We start from the raw sequence: 26,519 nt of genomic DNA on the forward strand, positions 1-26,519 counted from the left end.
CCATTGGATGAGGAGATGGATGGATGGATGGATGGATGGATGGATGTTTGGGTGATGGTGAGTGGTTGTTGAACCAGTAGATTGGATGGAGAGATGATTGAGCAGTTGGTTGCCTGGATAAATGGGTTTTTTGATGGAAGACGGGTGATAGGATGGTTGGGTAGGGAAAAGGAATCAAGGACCGATGGATGAAATGGCTTACGGTAAAATGGTTGATCAGCTGGATGGAAGCATAGAACAGAATCATAGAATCATTAAGGTTGGAAAAGGCCTCTTAGATCATCATGTCCAACTCTCAACCCAACATCACCATGCCTACTAAACCACGTCCCAAAGTGCCACTTCTAAACATTTGTTGAACACCTCCAGGGTTAGTGACTCCACAACATCTCTGGGCAGCCTGTTCCAATGCCTGACCACTCTTTCGGTGAAGAACCTAATATCCAATCTAAACCTCCCCTGATGCAACATGAGGCCATTTCCTCTCGTCCTGTCACTAGTTACTTGGGAGAAGAGACCAACACCCACCTCACTATGCCCTCCTTTGAGGCAGCTGTAGAGAGCGATCAGGTCTCCCCGCAGCCTCCTCTTCTCCAGGCTAAACAACCCCAGTTCCCTCAGCCACTCCTCACAGGAGTTGTGCTCCAGACCCTTCACCAGCTTCGTTGCCCTTCTCTGGACTCGCTCCAGCACCTCAGTGTCCTTCTTGGAGTGAGGGGCCCCAAACTGAACACAGTAGTGGAGGCGCGGCCTCGCCACAGCAGAGTGCAGGGGCACAACCACGTCCCTGCTCCTGCTGGCCACGCTATTCCTGACACAAGCCAGGATGCTGTTGGCCGCCTCGGCCACCTGGGCACACTGCTGGCTCATGTTCACCCCGTGGTCAGTCAACACCCCCAGGTCCTTTTCCACTGGGCAGCTTGGCAGCCACTCTGCTCCAAGCCTGTAGCACTGCCAGGGGGTTGTTGTGACCGAAGTGGAGGATCCCGGCACTTGGCCTTCGTAAACCTCATCCAGTTGGCCTCGGCCCATTGATCCAGCCTGTCCAAAGATGGTAGACAGGTGGTGGTAAAATGTTTCTTTGGGTGATTTGGCCAACGATTGGATGATTGAATGGAAGAACAGATGGCCAGATGGTGAGTAGAAGGGTGCAGATGTGCCCGCCTGGAAGGTTGATGGGCAGGAGAGTGTTAAGAATGTGTGGAAGAGCAGGTGGGTGGATGCTCAGGTGAACTCATAGTTGTAGGGATGATTAGTTGAGTGGATGGACAGATGATTCTTCCCTGCATTGTGCCCTCTCTGTTACAGCTGCGTCCGAGCCAGAGGAGGAGCCACCATCGCAGCCCATCCTGGGCGAGCTCACGGCCTCCCACGTCAGCCCCGACTCCGTCCAGCTGGAGTGGAGCGTCCCCGAGGGCACCTTTGACTCCTTCACGGTGCAGTACAGGGATGCCCAAGGCCAGCCCCAGGTGTTGCCCGTGGACGGAGGTTCACGCACGGTGACGGTGCCTGGGCTGTCACCATCCCGCCGCTACAAGTTCAACCTGTACGGGGTGTGGGGTCGGAAACGCCTGGGCCCCGTCTCCACCGATGCCGTCACAGGTGAGGGCTTCTGTGAGCCTCTTCTATGTCTCCTTTTGAACGGGGTTTTATATGGGTCAGGGTCTCTCCTGGGTATTTTATGCCTTCTGGGATGTGGGAACATCTCTTTGGTGCTGACTGGGTTGGATGGATGGGTGAATGGATGAACCAGTGGTAATATGAAAGACGGAGGGAGCATTGCATGGATGAATGTTTGTCTTCCTGACGGATGGACGTAAGGCTCAATGTTTCCATCCTGCATTGTGCTCTCTGCATTGCACGCCCAGCTCCACAAGAAGAGGAGCCACCATCGCAGCCCATCCTGGGCGAGCTCACGGCCCCTCATGTCAGCCCCGACTCCGTCCAGCTGGAGTGGAGCGTCCCCGAGGGCACCTTTGACTCCTTCACGGTGCAGTACAAGGATGCCCAAGGCCAGCCCCAGGTGTTGCCCGTGGACGGAGGTTCACGCACGGTGACGGTGCCTGGGCTGTCACCATCCCGCCGCTACAAGTTCAACCTGTACGGGGTGTGGGGTCGGAAACGCCTGGGCCCCGTCTCCACCGATGCGGTCACAGGTGAGTGGTGCTGTGGGACCATGTGTGTCCTCGCTGGCCCTGGGTTTGGAGTGTGTCAGGAGCTTGGGCAGGGCCCGTTGCAGATGGTTGGCCCATGTGGGAACTGGGAAGTTCTCTTGGTGGGTGTTGATTGGGGGCTGGATGGAGGGATGGGTGCAAGCAGGGTTGAGGGCAGTAAGGGAGGGGAGAGAGGGAAGGCGAGAGGGAGGGAGGGAGGGATGGGGGTATGGGTGGTTGATGAGTGTGTGGCCCATTGGATGAGGAGATGGATGGATGGATGGATGTTTGGGTGATGGTGAGTGGTTGTTGAACCAGTAGATTGGATGGAGAGATGATTGAGCAGTTGGTTGCCTGGATAAATGGGTTTTTTGATGGAAGACGGGTGATAGGATGGTTGGGTAGGGAAAAGGAATCAAGGACCGATGGATGAAATGGCTTACGGTAAAATGGTTGATCAGCTGGATGGAAGCATAGAACAGAATCATAGAATCATTAAGGTTGGAAAAGGCCTCTTAGATCATCATGTCCAACTCTCAACCCAACATCACCATGCCTACTAAACCACGTCCCAAAGTGCCACTTCTAAACATTTGTTGAACACCTCCAGGGTTAGTGACTCCACAACATCTCTGGGCAGCCTGTTCCAATGCCTGACCACTCTTTCGGTGAAGAACCTAATATCCAATCTAAACCTCCCCTGATGCAACATGAGGCCATTTCCTCTCGTCCTGTCACTAGTTACTTGGGAGAAGAGACCAACACCCACCTCACTATGCCCTCCTTTGAGGCAGCTGTAGAGAGCGATCAGGTCTCCCCGCAGCCTCCTCTTCTCCAGGCTAAACAACCCCAGTTCCCTCAGCCACTCCTCACAGGAGTTGTGCTCCAGACCCTTCACCAGCTTCGTTGCCCTTCTCTGGACTCGCTCCAGCACCTCAGTGTCCTTCTTGGAGTGAGGGGCCCCAAACTGAACACAGTAGTGGAGGCGCGGCCTCGCCACAGCAGAGTGCAGGGGCACAACCACGTCCCTGCTCCTGCTGGCCACGCTATTCCTGACACAAGCCAGGATGCTGTTGGCCGCCTCGGCCACCTGGGCACACTGCTGGCTCATGTTCACCCCGTGGTCAGTCAACACCCCCAGGTCCTTTTCCACTGGGCAGCTTGGCAGCCACTCTGCTCCAAGCCTGTAGCACTGCCAGGGGGTTGTTGTGACCGAAGTGGAGGATCCCGGCACTTGGCCTTCGTAAACCTCATCCAGTTGGCCTCGGCCCATTGATCCAGCCTGTCCAAAGATGGTAGACAGGTGGTGGTAAAATGTTTCTTTGGGTGATTTGGCCAACGATTGGATGATTGAATGGAAGAACAGATGGCCAGATGGTGAGTAGAAGGGTGCAGATGTGCCCGCCTGGAAGGTTGATGGGCAGGAGAGTGTTAAGAATGTGTGGAAGAGCAGGTGGGTGGATGCTCAGGTGAACTCATAGTTGTAGGGATGATTAGTTGAGTGGATGGACAGATGATTCTTCCCTGCATTGTGCCCTCTCTGTTACAGCTGCGTCCGAGCCAGAGGAGGAGCCACCATCGCAGCCCATCCTGGGCGAGCTCACGGCCTCCCACGTCAGCCCCGACTCCATCCAGCTGGAGTGGAGCGTCCCCGAGGGCACCTTTGACTCCTTCACGGTGCAGTACAGGGATGCCCAAGGCCAGCCCCAGGTGTTGCCCGTGGACGGTGGTTCACGCACGGTGACGGTGCCTGGGCTGTCACCATCCCGCCGCTACAAGTTCAACCTGTACGGGGTGTGGGGTCGGAAACGCCTGGGCCCCGTCTCCACCGATGCCGTCACAGGTGAGGGCTTCTGTGAGCCTCTTCTATGTCTCCTTTTGAACGGGGTTTTATATGGGTCAGGGTCTCTCCTGGGTATTTTATGCCTTCTGGGATGTGGGAACATCTCTTTGGTGCTGACTGGGTTGGATGGATGGGTGAATGGATGAACCAGTGGTAATATGAAAGACGGAGGGAGCATTGCATGGATGAATGTTTGTCTTCCTGACGGATGGACGTAAGGCTCAATGTTTCCATCCTGCATTGTGCTCTCTGCATTGCACGCCCAGCTCCACAAGAAGAGGAGCCACCATCGCAGCCCATCCTGGGCGAGCTCACGGCCCCTCATGTCAGCCCCGACTCCGTCCAGCTGGAGTGGAGCGTCCCCGAGGGCACCTTTGACTCCTTCACGGTGCAGTACAAGGATGCCCAAGGCCAGCCCCAGGTGTTGCCCGTGGACGGAGGTTCACGCACGGTGACGGTGCCTGGGCTGTCACCATCCCGCCGCTACAAGTTCAACCTGTACGGGGTGTGGGGTCGGAAACGCCTGGGCCCCGTCTCCACCGATGCGGTCACAGGTGAGTGGTGCTGTGGGACCATGTGTGTCCTCGCTGGCCCTGGGTTTGGAGTGTGTCAGGAGCTTGGGCAGGGCCCGTTGCAGATGGTTGGCCCATGTGGGAACTGGGAAGTTCTCTTGGTGGGTGTTGATTGGGGGCTGGATGGAGGGATGGGTGCAAGCAGGGTTGAGGGCAGTAAGGGAGGGGAGAGAGGGAAGGCGAGAGGGAGGGAGGGAGGGATGGGGGTATGGGTGGTTGATGAGTGTGTGGCCCATTGGATGAGGAGATGGATGGATGGATGGATGTTTGGGTGATGGTGAGTGGTTGTTGAACCAGTAGATTGGATGGAGAGATGATTGAGCAGTTGGTTGCCTGGATAAATGGGTTTTTTGATGGAAGACGGGTGATAGGATGGTTGGGTAGGGAAAAGGAATCAAGGACCGATGGATGAAATGGCTTACGGTAAAATGGTTGATCAGCTGGATGGAAGCATAGAACAGAATCATAGAATCATTAAGGTTGGAAAAGGCCTCTTAGATCATCATGTCCAACTCTCAACCCAACATCACCATGCCTACTAAACCACGTCCCAAAGTGCCACTTCTAAACATTTGTTGAACACCTCCAGGGTTAGTGACTCCACAACATCTCTGGGCAGCCTGTTCCAATGCCTGACCACTCTTTCGGTGAAGAACCTAATATCCAATCTAAACCTCCCCTGGTGCAACATGAGGCCATTTCCTCTCGTCCTGTCACTAGTTACTTGGGAGAAGAGACCAACACCCACCTCACTATGCCCTCCTTTGAGGCAGCTGTAGAGAGCGATCAGGTCTCCCCGCAGCCTCCTTTCTCCAGGCTAAACAACCCCAGTTCCCTCAGCCACTCCTCACAGGAGTTGTGCTCCAGACCCTTCACCAGCTTCGTTGCCCTTCTCTGGACTCGCTCCAGCACCTCAGTGTCCTTCTTGGAGTGAGGGGCCCAAAACTGAACACAGTAGTGGAGGCGCGGCCTCGCCACAGCAGAGTGCAGGGGCACAACCACGTCCCTGCTCCTGCTGGCCACACTATTCCTGACACAAGCCAGGATGCTGTTGGCCGCCTCGGCCACCTGGGCACACTGCTGGCTCATGTTCACCCCGTGGTCAGTCAACACCCCCAGGTCCTTTTCCACTGGGCAGCTTGGCAGCCACTCTGCTCCAAGCCTGTAGCACTGCCAGGGGGTTGTTGTGACCGAAGTGGAGGATCCCGGCACTTGGCCTTCGTAAACCTCATCCAGTTGGCCTCGGCCCATTGATCCAGCCTGTCCAAAGATGGTAGACAGGTGGTGGTAAAATGTTTCTTTGGGTGATTTGGCCAACGATTGGATGATTGAATGGAAGAACAGATGGCCAGATGGTGAGTAGAAGGGTGCAGATGTGCCCGCCTGGAAGGTTGATGGGCAGGAGAGTGTTAAGAATGTGTGGAAGAGCAGGTGGGTGGATGCTCAGGTGAACTCATAGTTGTAGGGATGATTAGTTGAGTGGATGGACAGATGATTCTTCCCTGCATTGTGCCCTCTCTGTTACAGCTGCGTCCGAGCCAGAGGAGGAGCCACCATCGCAGCCCATCCTGGGCGAGCTCACGGCCTCCCACGTCAGCCCCGACTCCGTCCAGCTGGAGTGGAGCGTCCCCGAGGGCACCTTTGACTCCTTCACGGTGCAGTACAGGGATGCCCAAGGCCAGCCCCAGGTGTTGCCCGTGGACGGTGGTTCACGCACGGTGACGGTGCCTGGGCTGTCACCATCCCGCCGCTACAAGTTCAACCTGTACGGGGTGTGGGGTCGGAAACGCCTGGGCCCCGTCTCCACCGATGCCGTCACAGGTGAGGGCTTCTGTGAGCCTCTTCTATGTCTCCTTTTGAACGGGGTTTTATATGGGTCAGGGTCTCTCCTGGGTATTTTATGCCTTCTGGGATGTGGGAACATCTCTTTGGTGCTGACTGGGTTGGATGGATGGGTGAATGGATGAACCAGTGGTAATATGAAAGACGGAGGGAGCATTGCATGGATGAATGTTTGTCTTCCTGACGGATGGACGTAAGGCTCAATGTTTCCATCCTGCATTGTGCTCTCTGCATTGCACACCCAGCTCCACAAGAAGAGGAGCCACCATCGCAGCCCATCCTGGGCGAGCTCACGGCCCCTCATGTCAGCCCCGACTCCGTCCAGCTGGAGTGGAGCGTCCCCGAGGGCACCTTTGACTCCTTCACGGTGCAGTACAAGGATGCCCAAGGCCAGCCCCAGGTGTTGCCCGTGGACGGAGGTTCACGCACGGTGACGGTGCCTGGGCTGTCACCATCCCGCCGCTACAAGTTCAACCTGTACGGGGTGTGGGGTCGGAAACGCCTGGGCCCCGTCTCCACCGATGCGGTCACAGGTGAGTGGTGCTGTGGGACCATGTGTGTCCTCGCTGGCCCTGGGTTTGGAGTGTGTCAGGAGCTTGGGCAGGGCCCGTTGCAGATGGTTGGCCCATGTGGGAACTGGGAAGTTCTCTTGGTGGGTGTTGATTGGGGGCTGGATGGAGGGATGGGTGCAAGCAGGGTTGAGGGCAGTAAGGGAGGGGAGAGAGGGAAGGCGAGAGGGAGGGAGGGAGGGATGGGGGTATGAGTGGTTGATGAGTGTGTGGCCCATTGGATGAGGAGATGGATGGATGGATGGATGGATGGATGGATGGATGTTTGGGTGATGGTGAGTGGTTGTTGATCCAGTAGATTGGATGGAGAGATGATTGAGCAGTTGGTTGCCTGGATAAATGGGTTTTTTGATGGAAGACGGGTGATAGGATGGTTGGGTAGGGAAAAGGAATCAAGGACCGATGGATGAAATGGCTTACGGTAAAATGGTTGATCAGCTGGATGGAAGCATAGAACAGAATCATAGAATCATTAAGGTTGGAAAAGGCCTCTTAGATCATCATGTCCAACTCTCAACCCAACATCACCATGCCTACTAAACCACGTCCCAAAGTGCCACTTCTAAACATTTGTTGAACACCTCCAGGGTTAGTGACTCCACAACATCTCTGGGCAGCCTGTTCCAATGCCTGACCACTCTTTCGGTGAAGAACCTAATATCCAATCTAAACCTCCCCTGATGCAACATGAGGCCATTTCCTCTCGTCCTGTCACTAGTTACTTGGGAGAAGAGACCAACACCCACCTCACTATGCCCTCCTTTGAGGCAGCTGTAGAGAGCGATCAGGTCTCCCCGCAGCCTCCTCTTCTCCAGGCTAAACAACCCCAGTTCCCTCAGCCACTCCTCACAGGAGTTGTGCTCCAGACCCTTCACCAGCTTCGTTGCCCTTCTCTGGACTCGCTCCAGCACCTCAGTGTCCTTCTTGGAGTGAGGGGCCCCAAACTGAACACAGTAGTGGAGGCGCGGCCTCGCCACAGCAGAGTGCAGGGGCACAACCACGTCCCTGCTCCTGCTGGCCACGCTATTCCTGACACAAGCCAGGATGCTGTTGGCCGCCTCGGCCACCTGGGCACACTGCTGGCTCATGTTCACCCCGTGGTCAGTCAACACCCCCAGGTCCTTTTCCACTGGGCAGCTTGGCAGCCACTCTGCTCCAAGCCTGTAGCACTGCCAGGGGGTTGTTGTGACCGAAGTGGAGGATCCCGGCACTTGGCCTTCGTAAACCTCATCCAGTTGGCCTCGGCCCATTGATCCAGCCTGTCCAAAGATGGTAGACAGGTGGTGGTAAAATGTTTCTTTGGGTGATTTGGCCAACGATTGGATGATTGAATGGAAGAACAGATGGCCAGATGGTGAGTAGAAGGGTGCAGATGTGCCCGCCTGGAAGGTTGATGGGCAGGAGAGTGTTAAGAATGTGTGGAAGAGCAGGTGGGTGGATGCTCAGGTGAACTCATAGTTGTAGGGATGATTAGTTGAGTGGATGGACAGATGATTCTTCCCTGCATTGTGCCCTCTCTGTTACAGCTGCGTCCGAGCCAGAGGAGGAGCCACCATCGCAGCCCATCCTGGGCGAGCTCACGGCCTCCCACGTCAGCCCCGACTCCGTCCAGCTGGAGTGGAGCGTCCCCGAGGGCACCTTTGACTCCTTCACGGTGCAGTACAGGGATGCCCAAGGCCAGCCCCAGGTGTTGCCCGTGGACGGTGGTTCACGCACGGTGACGGTGCCTGGGCTGTCACCATCCCGCCGCTACAAGTTCAACCTGTACGGGGTGTGGGGTCGGAAACGCCTGGGCCCCGTCTCCACCGATGCCGTCACAGGTGAGGGCTTCTGTGAGCCTCTTCTATGTCTCCTTTTGAACGGGGTTTTATATGGGTCAGGGTCTCTCCTGGGTATTTTATGCCTTCTGGGATGTGGGAACATCTCTTTGGTGCTGACTGGGTTGGATGGATGGGTGAATGGATGAACCAGTGGTAATATGAAAGACGGAGGGAGCATTGCATGGATGAATGTTTGTCTTCCTGACGGATGGACGTAAGGCTCAATGTTTCCATCCTGCATTGTGCTCTCTGCATTGCACGCCCAGCTCCACAAGAAGAGGAGCCACCATCGCAGCCCATCCTGGGCGAGCTCACGGCCCCTCATGTCAGCCCCGACTCCGTCCAGCTGGAGTGGAGCGTCCCCGAGGGCACCTTTGACTCCTTCACGGTGCAGTACAAGGATGCCCAAGGCCAGCCCCAGGTGTTGCCCGTGGACGGAGGTTCACGCACGGTGACGGTGCCTGGGCTGTCACCATCCCGCCGCTACAAGTTCAACCTGTACGGGGTGTGGGGTCGGAAACGCCTGGGCCCCGTCTCCACCGATGCCGTCACAGGTGAGTGGTGCTGTGGGACCATGCGTGTCCTCACTGGCCCTGGGTTTGGAGTGTGTCAGGAGCTTGGGCAGGGCCCGTTGCAGATGGTTGGCCCATGTGGGAACTGGGAAGTTCTCTTGGTGGGTGTTGATTGGGGGCTGGATGGAGGGATGGGTGCAAGCAGGGTTGAGGGCAGTAAGGGAGGGGAGAGAGGGAAGGCGAGAGGGAGGGAGGGAGGGATGGGGGTATGGGTGGTTGATGAGTGTGTGGCCCATTGGATGAGGAGATGGATGGATGGATGGATGGATGGATGGATGGATGGATGGATGTTTGGGTGATGGTGAGTGGTTGTTGAACCAGTAGCTTGGATGGAGAGATGATTGAGCAGTTGGTTGCCTGGATAAATGGGTTTTTTGATGGAAGACGGGTGATAGGATGGTTGGGTAGGGAAAAGGAATCAAGGACCGATGGATGAAATGGCTTACGGTAAAATGGTTGATCAGCTGGATGGAAGCATAGAACAGAATCATAGAATCATTAAGGTTGGAAAAGGCCTCTTAGATCATCATGTCCAACTCTCAACCCAACATCACCATGCCTACTAAACCACGTCCCAAAGTGCCACTTCTAAACATTTGTTGAACACCTCCAGGGTTAGTGACTCCACAACATCTCTGGGCAGCCTGTTCCAATGCCTGACCACTCTTTCGGTGAAGAACCTAATATCCAATCTAAACCTCCCCTGATGCAACATGAGGCCATTTCCTCTCGTCCTGTCACTAGTTACTTGGGAGAAGAGACCAACACCCACCTCACTATGCCCTCCTTTGAGGCAGCTGTAGAGAGCGATCAGGTCTCCCCGCAGCCTCCTCTTCTCCAGGCTAAACAACCCCAGTTCCCTCAGCCACTCCTCACAGGAGTTGTGCTCCAGACCCTTCACCAGCTTCGTTGCCCTTCTCTGGACTCGCTCCAGCACCTCAGTGTCCTTCTTGGAGTGAGGGGCCCCAAACTGAACACAGTAGTGGAGGCGCGGCCTCGCCACAGCAGAGTGCAGGGGCACAACCACGTCCCTGCTCCTGCTGGCCACGCTATTCCTGACACAAGCCAGGATGCTGTTGGCCGCCTCGGCCACCTGGGCACACTGCTGGCTCATGTTCACCCCGTGGTCAGTCAACACCCCCAGGTCCTTTTCCACTGGGCAGCTTGGCAGCCACTCTGCTCCAAGCCTGTAGCACTGCCAGGGGGTTGTTGTGACCGAAGTGGAGGATCCCGGCACTTGGCCTTCGTAAACCTCATCCAGTTGGCCTCGGCCCATTGATCCAGCCTGTCCAAAGATGGTAGACAGGTGGTGGTAAAATGTTTCTTTGGGTGATTTGGCCAACGATTGGATGATTGAATGGAAGAACAGATGGCCAGATGGTGAGTAGAAGGGTGCAGATGTGCCCGCCTGGAAGGTTGATGGGCAGGAGAGTGTTAAGAATGTGTGGAAGAGCAGGTGGGTGGATGCTCAGGTGAACTCATAGTTGTAGGGATGATTAGTTGAGTGGATGGACAGATGATTCTTCCCTGCATTGTGCCCTCTCTGTTACAGCTGCGTCCGAGCCAGAGGAGGAGCCACCATCGCAGCCCATCCTGGGCGAGCTCACGGCCTCCCACGTCAGCCCCGACTCCGTCCAGCTGGAGTGGAGCGTCCCCGAGGGCACCTTTGACTCCTTCACGGTGCAGTACAGGGATGCCCAAGGCCAGCCCCAGGTGTTGCCCGTGGACGGTGGTTCACGCACGGTGACGGTGCCTGGGCTGTCACCATCCCGCCGCTACAAGTTCAACCTGTACGGGGTGTGGGGTCGGAAACGCCTGGGCCCCGTCTCCACCGATGCGGTCACAGGTGAGTGGTGCTGTGGGACCATGTGTGTCCTCGCTGGCCCTGGGTTTGGAGTGTGTCAGGAGCTTGGGCAGGGCCCGTTGCAGATGGTTGGCCCATGTGGGAACTGGGAAGTTCTCTTGGTGGGTGTTGATTGGGGGCTGGATGGAGGGATGGGTGCAAGCAGGGTTGAGGGCAGTAAGGGAGGGGAGAGAGGGAAGGCGAGAGGGAGGGAGGGAGGGATGGGGGTATGGGTGGTTGATGAGTGTGTGGCCCATTGGATGAGGAGATGGATGGATGGATGGATGGATGGATGGATGTTTGGGTGATGGTGAGTGGTTGTTGATCCAGTAGATTGGATGGAGAGATGATTGAGCAGTTGGTTGCCTGGATAAATGGGTTTTTTGATGGAAGACGGGTGATAGGATGGTTGGGTAGGGAAAAGGAATCAAGGACCGATGGATGAAATGGCTTACGGTAAAATGGTTGATCAGCTGGATGGAAGCATAGAACAGAATCATAGAATCATTAAGGTTGGAAAAGGCCTCTTAGATCATCATGTCCAACTCTCAACCCAACATCACCATGCCTACTAAACCACGTCCCAAAGTGCCACTTCTAAACATTTGTTGAACACCTCCAGGGTTAGTGACTCCACAACATCTCTGGGCAGCCTGTTCCAATGCCTGACCACTCTTTCGGTGAAGAACCTAATATCCAATCTAAACCTCCCCTGATGCAACATGAGGCCATTTCCTCTCGTCCTGTCACTAGTTACTTGGGAGAAGAGACCAACACCCACCTCACTATGCCCTCCTTTGAGGCAGCTGTAGAGAGCGATCAGGTCTCCCCGCAGCCTCCTCTTCTCCAGGCTAAACAACCCCAGTTCCCTCAGCCACTCCTCACAGGAGTTGTGCTCCAGACCCTTCACCAGCTTCGTTGCCCTTCTCTGGACTCGCTCCAGCACCTCAGTGTCCTTCTTGGAGTGAGGGGCCCCAAACTGAACACAGTAGTGGAGGCGCGGCCTCGCCACAGCAGAGTGCAGGGGCACAACCACGTCCCTGCTCCTGCTGGCCACGCTATTCCTGACACAAGCCAGGATGCTGTTGGCCGCCTCGGCCACCTGGGCACACTGCTGGCTCATGTTCACCCCGTGGTCAGTCAACACCCCCAGGTCCTTTTCCACTGGGCAGCTTGGCAGCCACTCTGCTCCAAGCCTGTAGCACTGCCAGGGGGTTGTTGTGACCGAAGTGGAGGATCCCGGCACTTGGCCTTCGTAAACCTCATCCAGTTGGCCTCGGCCCATTGATCCAGCCTGTCCAAAGATGGTAGACAGGTGGTGGTAAAATGTTTCTTTGGGTGATTTGGCCAACGATTGGATGATTGAATGGAAGAACAGATGGCCAGATGGTGAGTAGAAGGGTGCAGATGTGCCCGCCTGGAAGGTTGATGGGCAGGAGAGTGTTAAGAATGTGTGGAAGAGCAGGTGGGTGGATGCTCAGGTGAACTCATAGTTGTAGGGATGATTAGTTGAGTGGATGGACAGATGATTCTTCCCTGCATTGTGCCCTCTCTGTTACAGCTGCGTCCGAGCCAGAGGAGGAGCCACCATCGCAGCCCATCCTGGGCGAGCTCACGGCCTCCCACGTCAGCCCCGACTCCGTCCAGCTGGAGTGGAGCGTCCCCGAGGGCACCTTTGACTCCTTCACGGTGCAGTACAGGGATGCCCAAGGCCAGCCCCAGGTGTTGCCCGTGGACGGTGGTTCACGCACGGTGACGGTGCCTGGGCTGTCACCATCCCGCCGCTACAAGTTCAACCTGTACGGGGTGTGGGGTCGGAAACGCCTGGGCCCCGTCTCCACCGATGCCGTCACAGGTGAGGGCTTCTGTGAGCCTCTTCTATGTCTCCTTTTGAACGGGGTTTTATATGGGTCAGGGTCTCTCCTGGGTATTTTATGCCTTCTGGGATGTGGGAACATCTCTTTGGTGCTGACTGGGTTGGATGGATGGGTGAATGGATGAACCAGTGGTAATATGAAAGACGGAGGGAGCATTGCATGGATGAATGTTTGTCTTCCTGACGGATGGACGTAAGGCTCAATGTTTCCATCCTGCATTGTGCTCTCTGCATTGCACACCCAGCTCCACAAGAAGAGGAGCCACCATCGCAGCCCATCCTGGGCGAGCTCACGGCCCCTCATGTCAGCCCCGACTCCGTCCAGCTGGAGTGGAGCGTCCCCGAGGGCACCTTTGACTCCTTCACGGTGCAGTACAAGGATGCCCAAGGCCAGCCCCAGGTGTTGCCCGTGGACGGAGGTTCACGCACGGTGACGGTGCCTGGGCTGTCACCATCCCGCCGCTACAAGTTCAACCTGTACGGGGTGTGGGGTCGGAAACGCCTGGGCCCCGTCTCCACCGATGCGGTCACAGGTGAGTGGTGCTGTGGGACCATGTGTGTCCTCGCTGGCCCTGGGTTTGGAGTGTGTCAGGAGCTTGGGCAGGGCCCGTTGCAGATGGTTGGCCCATGTGGGAACTGGGAAGTTCTCTTGGTGGGTGTTGATTGGGGGCTGGATGGAGGGATGGGTGCAAGCAGGGTTGAGGGCAGTAAGGGAGGGGAGAGAGGGAAGGCGAGAGGGAGGGAGGGAGGGATGGGGGTATGAGTGGTTGATGAGTGTGTGGCCCATTGGATGAGGAGATGGATGGATGGATGGATGGATGGATGGATGGATGGATGTTTGGGTGATGGTGAGTGGTTGTTGATCCAGTAGATTGGATGGAGAGATGATTGAGCAGTTGGTTGCCTGGATAAATGGGTTTTTTGATGGAAGACGGGTGATAGGATGGTTGGGTAGGGAAAAGGAATCAAGGACCGATGGATGAAATGGCTTACGGTAAAATGGTTGATCAGCTGGATGGAAGCATAGAACAGAATCATAGAATCATTAAGGTTGGAAAAGGCCTCTTAGATCATCATGTCCAACTCTCAACCCAACATCACCATGCCTACTAAACCACGTCCCAAAGTGCCACTTCTAAACATTTGTTGAACACCTCCAGGGTTAGTGACTCCACAACATCTCTGGGCAGCCTGTTCCAATGCCTGACCACTCTTTCGGTGAAGAACCTAATATCCAATCTAAACCTCCCCTGATGCAACATGAGGCCATTTCCTCTCGTCCTGTCACTAGTTACTTGGGAGAAGAGACCAACACCCACCTCACTATGCCCTCCTTTGAGGCAGCTGTAGAGAGCGATCAGGTCTCCCCGCAGCCTCCTCTTCTCCAGGCTAAACAACCCCAGTTCCCTCAGCCACTCCTCACAGGAGTTGTGCTCCAGACCCTTCACCAGCTTCGTTGCCCTTCTCTGGACTCGCTCCAGCACCTCAGTGTCCTTCTTGGAGTGAGGGGCCCCAAACTGAACACAGTAGTGGAGGCGCGGCCTCGCCACAGCAGAGTGCAGGGGCACAACCACGTCCCTGCTCCTGCTGGCCACGCTATTCCTGACACAAGCCAGGATGCTGTTGGCCGCCTCGGCCACCTGGGCACACTGCTGGCTCATGTTCACCCCGTGGTCAGTCAACACCCCCAGGTCCTTTTCCACTGGGCAGCTTGGCAGCCACTCTGCTCCAAGCCTGTAGCACTGCCAGGGGGTTGTTGTGACCGAAGTGGAGGATCCCGGCACTTGGCCTTCGTAAACCTCATCCAGTTGGCCTCGGCCCATTGATCCAGCCTGTCCAAAGATGGTAGACAGGTGGTGGTAAAATGTTTCTTTGGGTGATTTGGCCAACGATTGGATGATTGAATGGAAGAACAGATGGCCAGATGGTGAGTAGAAGGGTGCAGATGTGCCCGCCTGGAAGGTTGATGGGCAGGAGAGTGTTAAGAATGTGTGGAAGAGCAGGTGGGTGGATGCTCAGGTGAACTCATAGTTGTAGGGATGATTAGTTGAGTGGATGGACAGATGATTCTTCCCTGCATTGTGCCCTCTCTGTTACAGCTGCGTCCGAGCCAGAGGAGGAGCCACCATCGCAGCCCATCCTGGGCGAGCTCACGGCCTCCCACGTCAGCCCCGACTCCGTCCAGCTGGAGTGGAGCGTCCCCGAGGGCACCTTTGACTCCTTCACGGTGCAGTACAGGGATGCCCAAGGCCAGCCCCAGGTGTTGCCCGTGGACGGTGGTTCACGCACGGTGACGGTGCCTGGGCTGTCACCATCCCGCCGCTACAAGTTCAACCTGTACGGGGTGTGGGGTCGGAAACGCCTGGGCCCCGTCTCCACCGATGCCGTCACAGGTGAGGGCTTCTGTGAGCCTCTTCTATGTCTCCTTTTGAACGGGGTTTTATATGGGTCAGGGTCTCTCCTGGGTATTTTATGCCTTCTGGGATGTGGGAACATCTCTTTGGTGCTGACTGGGTTGGATGGATGGGTGAATGGATGAACCAGTGGTAATATGAAAGACGGAGGGAGCATTGCATGGATGAATGTTTGTCTTCCTGACGGATGGACGTAAGGCTCAATGTTTCCATCCTGCATTGTGCTCTCTGCATTGCACGCCCAGCTCCACAAGAAGAGGAGCCACCATCGCAGCCCATCCTGGGCGAGCTCACGGCCCCTCATGTCAGCCCCGACTCCGTCCAGCTGGAGTGGAGCGTCCCCGAGGGCACCTTTGACTCCTTCACGGTGCAGTACAAGGATGCCCAAGGCCAGCCCCAGGTGTTGCCCGTGGACGGAGGTTCACGCACGGTGACGGTGCCTGGGCTGTCACCATCCCGCCGCTACAAGTTCAACCTGTACGGGGTGTGGGGTCGGAAACGCCTGGGCCCCGTCTCCACCGATGCCGTCACAGGTGAGTGGTGCTGTGGGACCATGCGTGTCCTCACTGGCCCTGGGTTTGGAGTGTGTCAGGAGCTTGGGCAGGGCCCGTTGCAGATGGTTGGCCCATGTGGGAACTGGGAAGTTCTCTTGGTGGGTGTTGATTGGGGGCTGGATGGAGGGATGGGTGCAAGCAGGGTTGAGGGCAGTAAGGGAGGGGAGAGAGGGAAGGCGAGAGGGAGGGAGGGAGGGATGGGGGTATGGGTGGTTGATGAGTGTGTGGCCCATTGGATGAGGAGATGGATGGATGGATGGATGGATGGATGGATGGATGGATGTTTGGGTGATGGTGAGTGGTTGTTGAACCAGTAGCTTGGATGGAGAGATGATTGAGCAGTTGGTTGCCTGGATAAATGGGTTTTTTGATGGAAGACGGGTGATAGGATGGTTGGGTAGGGAAAAGGAATCAAGGACCGATGGATGAAATGGCTTACGGTAAAATGGTTGATCAGCTGGATGGAAGCATAGAACAGAATCATAGAATCATTAAGGTTGGAAAAGGCCTCTTAGATCATCATGTCCAACTCTCAACCCAACATCACCATGCCTACTAAACCACGTCCCAAAGTGCCACTTCTAAACATTTGTTGAACACCTCCAGGGTTAGTGACTCCACAACATCTCTGGGCAGCCTGTTCCAATGCCTGACCACTCTTTCGGTGAAGAACCTAATATCCAATCTAAACCTCCCCTGATGCAACATGAGGCCATTTCCTCTCGTCCTGTCACTAGTTACTTGGGAGAAGAGACCAACACCCACCTCACTATGCCCTCCTTTGAGGCAGCTGTAGAGAGCGATCAGGTCTCCCCGCAGCCTCCTCTTCTCCAGGCTAAACAACCCCAGTTCCCTCAGCCACTCCTCACAGGAGTTGTGCTCCAGACCCTTCACCAGCTTCGTTGCCCTTCTCTGGACTCGCTCCAGCACCTCAGTGTCCTTCTTGGAGTGAGGGGCCCCAAACTGAACACAGTAGTGGAGGCGCGGCCTCGCCACAGCAGAGTGCAGGGGCACAACCACGTCCCTGCTCCTGCTGGCCACGCTATTCCTGACACAAGCCAGGATGCTGTTGGCCGCCTCGGCCACCTGGGCACACTGCTGGCTCATGTTCACCCCGTGGTCAGTCAACACCCCCAGGTCCTTTTCCACTGGGCAGCTTGGCAGCCACTCTGCTCCAAGCCTGTAGCACTGCCAGGGGGTTGTTGTGACCGAAGTGGAGGATCCCGGCACTTGGCCTTCGTAAACCTCATCCAGTTGGCCTCGGCCCATTGATCCAGCCTGTCCAAAGATGGTAGACAGGTGGTGGTAAAATGTTTCTTTGGGTGATTTGGCCAACGATTGGATGATTGAATGGAAGAACAGATGGCCAGATGGTGAGTAGAAGGGTGCAGATGTGCCCGCCTGGAAGGTTGATGGGCAGGAGAGTGTTAAGAATGTGTGGAAGAGCAGGTGGGTGGATGCTCAGGTGAACTCATAGTTGTAGGGATGATTAGTTGAGTGGATGGACAGATGATTCTTCCCTGCATTGTGCCCTCTCTGTTACAGCTGCGTCCGAGCCAGAGGAGGAGCCACCATCGCAGCCCATCCTGGGCGAGCTCACGGCCTCCCACGTCAGCCCCGACTCCGTCCAGCTGGAGTGGAGCGTCCCCGAGGGCACCTTTGACTCCTTCACGGTGCAGTACAGGGATGCCCAAGGCCAGCCCCAGGTGTTGCCCGTGGACGGTGGTTCACGCACGGTGACGGTGCCTGGGCTGTCACCATCCCGCCGCTACAAGTTCAACCTGTACGGGGTGTGGGGTCGGAAACGCCTGGGCCCCGTCTCCACCGATGCGGTCACAGGTGAGTGGTGCTGTGGGACCATGTGTGTCCTCGCTGGCCCTGGGTTTGGAGTGTGTCAGGAGCTTGGGCAGGGCCCGTTGCAGATGGTTGGCCCATGTGGGAACTGGGAAGTTCTCTTGGTGGGTGTTGATTGGGGGCTGGATGGAGGGATGGGTGCAAGCAGGGTTGAGGGCAGTAAGGGAGGGGAGAGAGGGAAGGCGAGAGGGAGGGAGGGAGGGATGGGGGTATGGGTGGTTGATGAGTGTGTGGCCCATTGGATGAGGAGATGGATGGATGGATGGATGGATGGATGGATGTTTGGGTGATGGTGAGTGGTTGTTGATCCAGTAGATTGGATGGAGAGATGATTGAGCAGTTGGTTGCCTGGATAAATGGGTTTTTTGATGGAAGACGGGTGATAGGATGGTTGGGTAGGGAAAAGGAATCAAGGACCGATGGATGAAATGGCTTACGGTAAAATGGTTGATCAGCTGGATGGAAGCATAGAACAGAATCATAGAATCATTAAGGTTGGAAAAGGCCTCTTAGATCATCATGTCCAACTCTCAACCCAACATCACCATGCCTACTAAACCACGTCCCAAAGTGCCACTTCTAAACATTTGTTGAACACCTCCAGGGTTAGTGACTCCACAACATCTCTGGGCAGCCTGTTCCAATGCCTGACCACTCTTTCGGTGAAGAACCTAATATCCAATCTAAACCTCCCCTGATGCAACATGAGGCCATTTCCTCTCGTCCTGTCACTAGTTACTTGGGAGAAGAGACCAACACCCACCTCACTATGCCCTCCTTTGAGGCAGCTGTAGAGAGCGATCAGGTCTCCCCGCAGCCTCCTCTTCTCCAGGCTAAACAACCCCAGTTCCCTCAGCCACTCCTCACAGGAGTTGTGCTCCAGACCCTTCACCAGCTTCGTTGCCCTTCTCTGGACTCGCTCCAGCACCTCAGTGTCCTTCTTGGAGTGAGGGGCCCCAAACTGAACACAGTAGTGGAGGCGCGGCCTCGCCACAGCAGAGTGCAGGGGCACAACCACGTCCCTGCTCCTGCTGGCCACGCTATTCCTGACACAAGCCAGGATGCTGTTGGCCGCCTCGGCCACCTGGGCACACTGCTGGCTCATGTTCACCCCGTGGTCAGTCAACACCCCCAGGTCCTTTTCCACTGGGCAGCTTGGCAGCCACTCTGCTCCAAGCCTGTAGCACTGCCAGGGGGTTGTTGTGACCGAAGTGGAGGATCCCGGCACTTGGCCTTCGTAAACCTCATCCAGTTGGCCTCGGCCCATTGATCCAGCCTGTCCAAAGATGGTAGACAGGTGGTGGTAAAATGTTTCTTTGGGTGATTTGGCCAACGATTGGATGATTGAATGGAAGAACAGATGGCCAGATGGTGAGTAGAAGGGTGCAGATGTGCCCGCCTGGAAGGTTGATGGGCAGGAGAGTGTTAAGAATGTGTGGAAGAGCAGGTGGGTGGATGCTCAGGTGAACTCATAGTTGTAGGGATGATTAGTTGAGTGGATGGACAGATGATTCTTCCCTGCATTGTGCCCTCTCTGTTACAGCTGCGTCCGAGCCAGAGGAGGAGCCACCATCGCAGCCCATCCTGGGCGAGCTCACGGCCTCCCACGTCAGCCCCGACTCCGTCCAGCTGGAGTGGAGCGTCCCCGAGGGCACCTTTGACTCCTTCACGGTGCAGTACAGGGATGCCCAAGGCCAGCCCCAGGTGTTGCCCGTGGACGGTGGTTCACGCACGGTGACGGTGCCTGGGCTGTCACCATCCCGCCGCTACAAGTTCAACCTGTACGGGGTGTGGGGTCGGAAACGCCTGGGCCCCGTCTCCACCGATGCCGTCACAGGTGAGGGCTTCTGTGAGCCTCTTCTATGTCTCCTTTTGAACGGGGTTTTATATGGGTCAGGGTCTCTCCTGGGTATTTTATGCCTTCTGGGATGTGGGAACATCTCTTTGGTGCTGACTGGGTTGGATGGATGGGTGAATGGATGAACCAGTGGTAATATGAAAGACGGAGGGAGCATTGCATGGATGAATGTTTGTCTTCCTGACGGATGGACGTAAGGCTCAATGTTTCCATCCTGCATTGTGCTCTCTGCATTGCACGCCCAGCTCCACAAGAAGAGGAGCCACCATCGCAGCCCATCCTGGGCGAGCTCACGGCCCCTCATGTCAGCCCCGACTCCGTCCAGCTGGAGTGGAGCGTCCCCGAGGGCACCTTTGACTCCTTCACGGTGCAGTACAAGGATGCCCAAGGCCAGCCCCAGGTGTTGCCCGTGGACGGAGGTTCACGCACGGTGACGGTGCCTGGGCTGTCACCATCCCGCCGCTACAAGTTCAACCTGTACGGGGTGTGGGGTCGGAAACGCCTGGGCCCCGTCTCCACCGATGCGGTCACAGGTGAGTGGTGCTGTGGGACCATGTGTGTCCTCGCTGGCCCTGGGTTTGGAGTGTGTCAGGAGCTTGGGCAGGGCCCGTTGCAGATGGTTGGCCCATGTGGGAACTGGGAAGTTCTCTTGGTGGGTGTTGATTGGGGGCTGGATGGAGGGATGGGTGCAAGCAGGGTTGAGGGCAGTAAGGGAGGGGAGAGAGGGAAGGCGAGAGGGAGGGAGGGAGGGATGGGGGTATGGGTGGTTGATGAGTGTGTGGCCCATTGGATGAGGAGATGGATGGATGGATGGATGGATGGATGTTTGGGTGATGGTGAGTGGTTGTTGATCCAGTAGATTGGATGGAGAGATGATTGAGCAGTTGGTTGCCTGGATAAATGGGTTTTTTGATGGAAGACGGGTGATAGGATGGTTGGGTAGGGAAAAGGAATCAAGGACCGATGGATGAAATGGCTTACGGTAAAATGGTTGATCAGCTGGATGGAAGCATAGAACAGAATCATAGAATCATTAAGGTTGGAAAAGGCCTCTTAGATCATCATGTCCAACTCTCAACCCAACATCACCATGCCTACTAAACCACGTCCCAAAGTGCCACTTCTAAACATTTGTTGAACACCTCCAGGGTTAGTGACTCCACAACATCTCTGGGCAGCCTGTTCCAATGCCTGACCACTCTTTCGGTGAAGAACCTAATATCCAATCTAAACCTCCCCTGATGCAACATGAGGCCATTTCCTCTCGTCCTGTCACTAGTTACTTGGGAGAAGAGACCAACACCCACCTCACTATGCCCTCCTTTGAGGCAGCTGTAGAGAGCGATCAGGTCTCCCCGCAGCCTCCTCTTCTCCAGGCTAAACAACCCCAGTTCCCTCAGCCACTCCTCACAGGAGTTGTGCTCCAGACCCTTCACCAGCTTCGTTGCCCTTCTCTGGACTCGCTCCAGCACCTCAGTGTCCTTCTTGGAGTGAGGGGCCCCAAACTGAACACAGTAGTGGAGGCGCGGCCTCGCCACAGCAGAGTGCAGGGGCACAACCACGTCCCTGCTCCTGCTGGCCACACTATTCCTGACACAAGCCAGGATGCTGTTGGCCGCCTCGGCCACCTGGGCACACTGCTGGCTCATGTTCACCCCGTGGTCAGTCAACACCCCCAGGTCCTTTTCCACTGGGCAGCTTGGCAGCCACTCTGCTCCAAGCCTGTAGCACTGCCAGGGGGTTGTTGTGACCGAAGTGGAGGATCCCGGCACTTGGCCTTCGTAAACCTCATCCAGTTGGCCTCGGCCCATTGATCCAGCCTGTCCAAAGATGGTAGACAGGTGGTGGTAAAATGTTTCTTTGGGTGATTTGGCCAACGATTGGATGATTGAATGGAAGAACAGATGGCCAGATGGTGAGTAGAAGGGTGCAGATGTGCCCGCCTGGAAGGTTGATGGGCAGGAGAGTGTTAAGAATGTGTGGAAGAGCAGGTGGGTGGATGCTCAGGTGAACTCATAGTTGTAGGGATGATTAGTTGAGTGGATGGACAGATGATTCTTCCCTGCATTGTGCCCTCTCTGTTACAGCTGCGTCCGAGCCAGAGGAGGAGCCACCATCGCAGCCCATCCTGGGCGAGCTCACGGCCTCCCACGTCAGCCCCGACTCCGTCCAGCTGGAGTGGAGCGTCCCCGAGGGCACCTTTGACTCCTTCACGGTGCAGTACAGGGATGCCCAAGGCCAGCCCCAGGTGTTGCCCGTGGACGGTGGTTCACGCACGGTGACGGTGCCTGGGCTGTCACCATCCCGCCGCTACAAGTTCAACCTGTACGGGGTGTGGGGTCGGAAACGCCTGGGCCCCGTCTCCACCGATGCGGTCACAGGTGAGTGGTGCTGTGGGACCATGTGTGTCCTCGCTGGCCCTGGGTTTGGAGTGTGTCAGGAGCTTGGGCAGGGCCCGTTGCAGATGGTTGGCCCATGTGGGAACTGGGAAGTTCTCTTGGTGGGTGTTGATTGGGGGCTGGATGGAGGGATGGGTGCAAGCAGGGTTGAGGGCAGTAAGGGAGGGGAGAGAGGGAAGGCGAGAGGGAGGGAGGGAGGGATGGGGGTATGGGTGGTTGATGAGTGTGTGGCCCATTGGATGAGGAGATGGATGGATGGATGGATGGATGGATGGATGTTTGGGTGATGGTGAGTGGTTGTTGATCCAGTAGATTGGATGGAGAGATGATTGAGCAGTTGGTTGCCTGGATAAATGGGTTTTTTGATGGAAGACGGGTGATAGGATGGTTGGGTAGGGAAAAGGAATCAAGGACCGATGGATGAAATGGCTTACGGTAAAATGGTTGATCAGCTGGATGGAAGCATAGAACAGAATCATAGAATCATTAAGGTTGGAAAAGGCCTCTTAGATCATCATGTCCAACTCTCAACCCAACATCACCATGCCTACTAAACCACGTCCCAAAGTGCCACTTCTAAACATTTGTTGAACACCTCCAGGGTTAGTGACTCCACAACATCTCTGGGCAGCCTGTTCCAATGCCTGACCACTCTTTCGGTGAAGAACCTAATATCCAATCTAAACCTCCCCTGATGCAACATGAGGCCATTTCCTCTCGTCCTGTCACTAGTTACTTGGGAGAAGAGACCAACACCCACCTCACTATGCCCTCCTTTGAGGCAGCTGTAGAGAGCGATCAGGTCTCCCCGCAGCCTCCTCTTCTCCAGGCTAAACAACCCCAGTTCCCTCAGCCACTCCTCACAGGAGTTGTGCTCCAGACCCTTCACCAGCTTCGTTGCCCTTCTCTGGACTCGCTCCAGCACCTCAGTGTCCTTCTTGGAGTGAGGGGCCCCAAACTGAACACAGTAGTGGAGGCGCGGCCTCGCCACAGCAGAGTGCAGGGGCACAACCACGTCCCTGCTCCTGCTGGCCACGCTATTCCTGACACAAGCCAGGATGCTGTTGGCCGCCTCGGCCACCTGGGCACACTGCTGGCTCATGTTCACCCCGTGGTCAGTCAACACCCCCAGGTCCTTTTCCACTGGGCAGCTTGGCAGCCACTCTGCTCCAAGCCTGTAGCACTGCCAGGGGGTTGTTGTGACCGAAGTGGAGGATCCCGGCACTTGGCCTTCGTAAACCTCATCCAGTTGGCCTCGGCCCATTGATCCAGCCTGTCCAAAGATGGTAGACAGGTGGTGGTAAAATGTTTCTTTGGGTGATTTGGCCAACGATTGGATGATTGAATGGAAGAACAGATGGCCAGATGGTGAGTAGAAGGGTGCAGATGTGCCCGCCTGGAAGGTTGATGGGCAGGAGAGTGTTAAGAATGTGTGGAAGAGCAGGTGGGTGGATGCTCAGGTGAACTCATAGTTGTAGGGATGATTAGTTGAGTGGATGGACAGATGATTCTTCCCTGCATTGTGCCCTCTCTGTTACAGCTGCGTCCGAGCCAGAGGAGGAGCCACCATCGCAGCCCATCCTGGGCGAGCTCACGGCCTCCCACGTCAGCCCCGACTCCGTCCAGCTGGAGTGGAGCGTCCCCGAGGGCACCTTTGACTCCTTCACGGTGCAGTACAGGGATGCCCAAGGCCAGCCCCAGGTGTTGCCCGTGGACGGTGGTTCACGCACGGTGACGGTGCCTGGGCTGTCACCATCCCGCCGCTACAAGTTCAACCTGTACGGGGTGTGGGGTCGGAAACGCCTGGGCCCCGTCTCCACCGATGCCGTCACAGGTGAGGGCTTCTGTGAGCCTCTTCTATGTCTCCTTTTGAACGGGGTTTTATATGGGTCAGGGTCTCTCCTGGGTATTTTATGCCTTCTGGGATGTGGGAACATCTCTTTGGTGCTGACTGGGTTGGATGGATGGGTGAATGGATGAACCAGTGGTAATATGAAAGACGGAGGGAGCATTGCATGGATGAATGTTTGTCTTCCTGACGGATGGACGTAAGGCTCAATGTTTCCATCCTGCATTGTGCTCTCTGCATTGCACGCCCAGCTCCACAAGAAGAGGAGCCACCATCGCAGCCCATCCTGGGCGAGCTCACGGCCCCTCATGTCAGCCCCGACTCCGTCCAGCTGGAGTGGAGCGTCCCCGAGGGCACCTTTGACTCCTTCACGGTGCAGTACAAGGATGCCCAAGGCCAGCCCCAGGTGTTGCCCGTGGACGGAGGTTCACGCACGGTGACGGTGCCTGGGCTGTCACCATCCCGCCGCTACAAGTTCAACCTGTACGGGGTGTGGGGTCGGAAACGCCTGGGCCCCGTCTCCACCGATGCGGTCACAGGTGAGTGGTGCTGTGGGACCATGTGTGTCCTCGCTGGCCCTGGGTTTGGAGTGTGTCAGGAGCTTGGGCAGGGCCCGTTGCAGATGGTTGGCCCATGTGGGAACTGGGAAGTTCTCTTGGTGGGTGTTGATTGGGGGCTGGATGGAGGGATGGGTGCAAGCAGGGTTGAGGGCAGTAAGGGAGGGGAGAGAGGGAAGGCGAGAGGGAGGGAGGGAGGGATGGGGGTATGGGTGGTTGATGAGTGTGTGGCCCATTGGATGAGGAGATGGATGGATGGATGGATGGATGGATGTTTGGGTGATGGTGAGTGGTTGTTGATCCAGTAGATTGGATGGAGAGATGATTGAGCAGTTGGTTGCCTGGATAAATGGGTTTTTTGATGGAAGACGGGTGATAGGATGGTTGGGTAGGGAAAAGGAATCAAGGACCGATGGATGAAATGGCTTACGGTAAAATGGTTGATCAGCTGGATGGAAGCATAGAACAGAATCATAGAATCATTAAGGTTGGAAAAGGCCTCTTAGATCATCATGTCCAACTCTCAACCCAACATCACCATGCCTACTAAACCACGTCCCAAAGTGCCACTTCTAAACATTTGTTGAACACCTCCAGGGTTAGTGACTCCACAACATCTCTGGGCAGCCTGTTCCAATGCCTGACCACTCTTTCGGTGAAGAACCTAATATCCAATCTAAACCTCCCCTGATGCAACATGAGGCCATTTCCTCTCGTCCTGTCACTAGTTACTTGGGAGAAGAGACCAACACCCACCTCACTATGCCCTCCTTTGAGGCAGCTGTAGAGAGCGATCAGGTCTCCCCGCAGCCTCCTCTTCTCCAGGCTAAACAACCCCAGTTCCCTCAGCCACTCCTCACAGGAGTTGTGCTCCAGACCCTTCACCAGCTTCGTTGCCCTTCTCTGGACTCGCTCCAGCACCTCAGTGTCCTTCTTGGAGTGAGGGGCCCCAAACTGAACACAGTAGTGGAGGCGCGGCCTCGCCACAGCAGAGTGCAGGGGCACAACCACGTCCCTGCTCCTGCTGGCCACACTATTCCTGACACAAGCCAGGATGCTGTTGGCCGCCTCGGCCACCTGGGCACACTGCTGGCTCATGTTCACCCCGTGGTCAGTCAACACCCCCAGGTCCTTTTCCACTGGGCAGCTTGGCAGCCACTCTGCTCCAAGCCTGTAGCACTGCCAGGGGGTTGTTGTGACCGAAGTGGAGGATCCCGGCACTTGGCCTTCGTAAACCTCATCCAGTTGGCCTCGGCCCATTGATCCAGCCTGTCCAAAGATGGTAGACAGGTGGTGGTAAAATGTTTCTTTGGGTGATTTGGCCAACGATTGGATGATTGAATGGAAGAACAGATGGCCAGATGGTGAGTAGAAGGGTGCAGATGTGCCCGCCTGGAAGGTTGATGGGCAGGAGAGTGTTAAGAATGTGTGGAAGAGCAGGTGGGTGGATGCTCAGGTGAACTCATAGTTGTAGGGATGATTAGTTGAGTGGATGGACAGATGATTCTTCCCTGCATTGTGCCCTCTCTGTTACAGCTGCGTCCGAGCCAGAGGAGGAGCCACCATCGCAGCCCATCCTGGGCGAGCTCACGGCCTCCCACGTCAGCCCCGACTCCGTCCAGCTGGAGTGGAGCGTCCCCGAGGGCACCTTTGACTCCTTCACGGTGCAGTACAGGGATGCCCAAGGCCAGCCCCAGGTGTTGCCCGTGGACGGTGGTTCACGCACGGTGACGGTGCCTGGGCTGTCACCATCCCGCCGCTACAAGTTCAACCTGTACGGGGTGTGGGGTCGGAAACGCCTGGGCCCCGTCTCCACCGATGCCGTCACAGGTGAGGGCTTCTGTGAGCCTCTTCTATGTCTCCTTTTGAACGGGGTTTTATATGGGTCAGGGTCTCTCCTGGGTATTTTATGCCTTCTGGGATGTGGGAACATCTCTTTGGTGC

The 26,519-nt window shown here is 56.2% G+C and overlaps 1 protein-coding gene across 1 annotated transcript in view; it reads left to right on the top strand.

The window, feature by feature from the left end:
- Window positions 1-26,519, top strand: part of LOC129198269 (tenascin-X-like) — a 74,324-nt gene that overhangs the window by 21,154 nt on the left and 26,651 nt on the right. The window contains exons 17-39 of the mRNA XM_054807420.1: window positions 1,309-1,602; window positions 1,869-2,156; window positions 3,703-3,767; window positions 3,858-3,996; window positions 4,437-4,550; window positions 6,096-6,160; window positions 6,251-6,389; window positions 6,830-6,943; window positions 8,656-8,799; window positions 9,240-9,353; window positions 11,074-11,217; window positions 12,776-12,840; window positions 12,931-13,069; window positions 13,510-13,623; window positions 15,340-15,483; window positions 15,924-16,037; window positions 17,754-17,897; window positions 19,456-19,749; window positions 20,016-20,303; window positions 21,858-22,151; window positions 23,710-24,003; window positions 24,270-24,557; window positions 26,112-26,405. Of these exons, the coding sequence (XP_054663395.1) occupies window positions 1,309-1,602; window positions 1,869-2,156; window positions 3,703-3,767; window positions 3,858-3,996; window positions 4,437-4,550; window positions 6,096-6,160; window positions 6,251-6,389; window positions 6,830-6,943; window positions 8,656-8,799; window positions 9,240-9,353; window positions 11,074-11,217; window positions 12,776-12,840; window positions 12,931-13,069; window positions 13,510-13,623; window positions 15,340-15,483; window positions 15,924-16,037; window positions 17,754-17,897; window positions 19,456-19,749; window positions 20,016-20,303; window positions 21,858-22,151; window positions 23,710-24,003; window positions 24,270-24,557; window positions 26,112-26,405 (4,092 nt within the window). The remainder of the gene's footprint in view (window positions 1-1,308; window positions 1,603-1,868; window positions 2,157-3,702; window positions 3,768-3,857; window positions 3,997-4,436; window positions 4,551-6,095; window positions 6,161-6,250; window positions 6,390-6,829; window positions 6,944-8,655; window positions 8,800-9,239; window positions 9,354-11,073; window positions 11,218-12,775; window positions 12,841-12,930; window positions 13,070-13,509; window positions 13,624-15,339; window positions 15,484-15,923; window positions 16,038-17,753; window positions 17,898-19,455; window positions 19,750-20,015; window positions 20,304-21,857; window positions 22,152-23,709; window positions 24,004-24,269; window positions 24,558-26,111; window positions 26,406-26,519) is intronic.

Source organism: Grus americana, chromosome 32, assembly GCF_028858705.1.
Source record: "Grus americana isolate bGruAme1 chromosome 32, bGruAme1.mat, whole genome shotgun sequence".
NCBI classification, from domain to species: Eukaryota; Metazoa; Chordata; class Aves; order Gruiformes; family Gruidae; genus Grus; species Grus americana.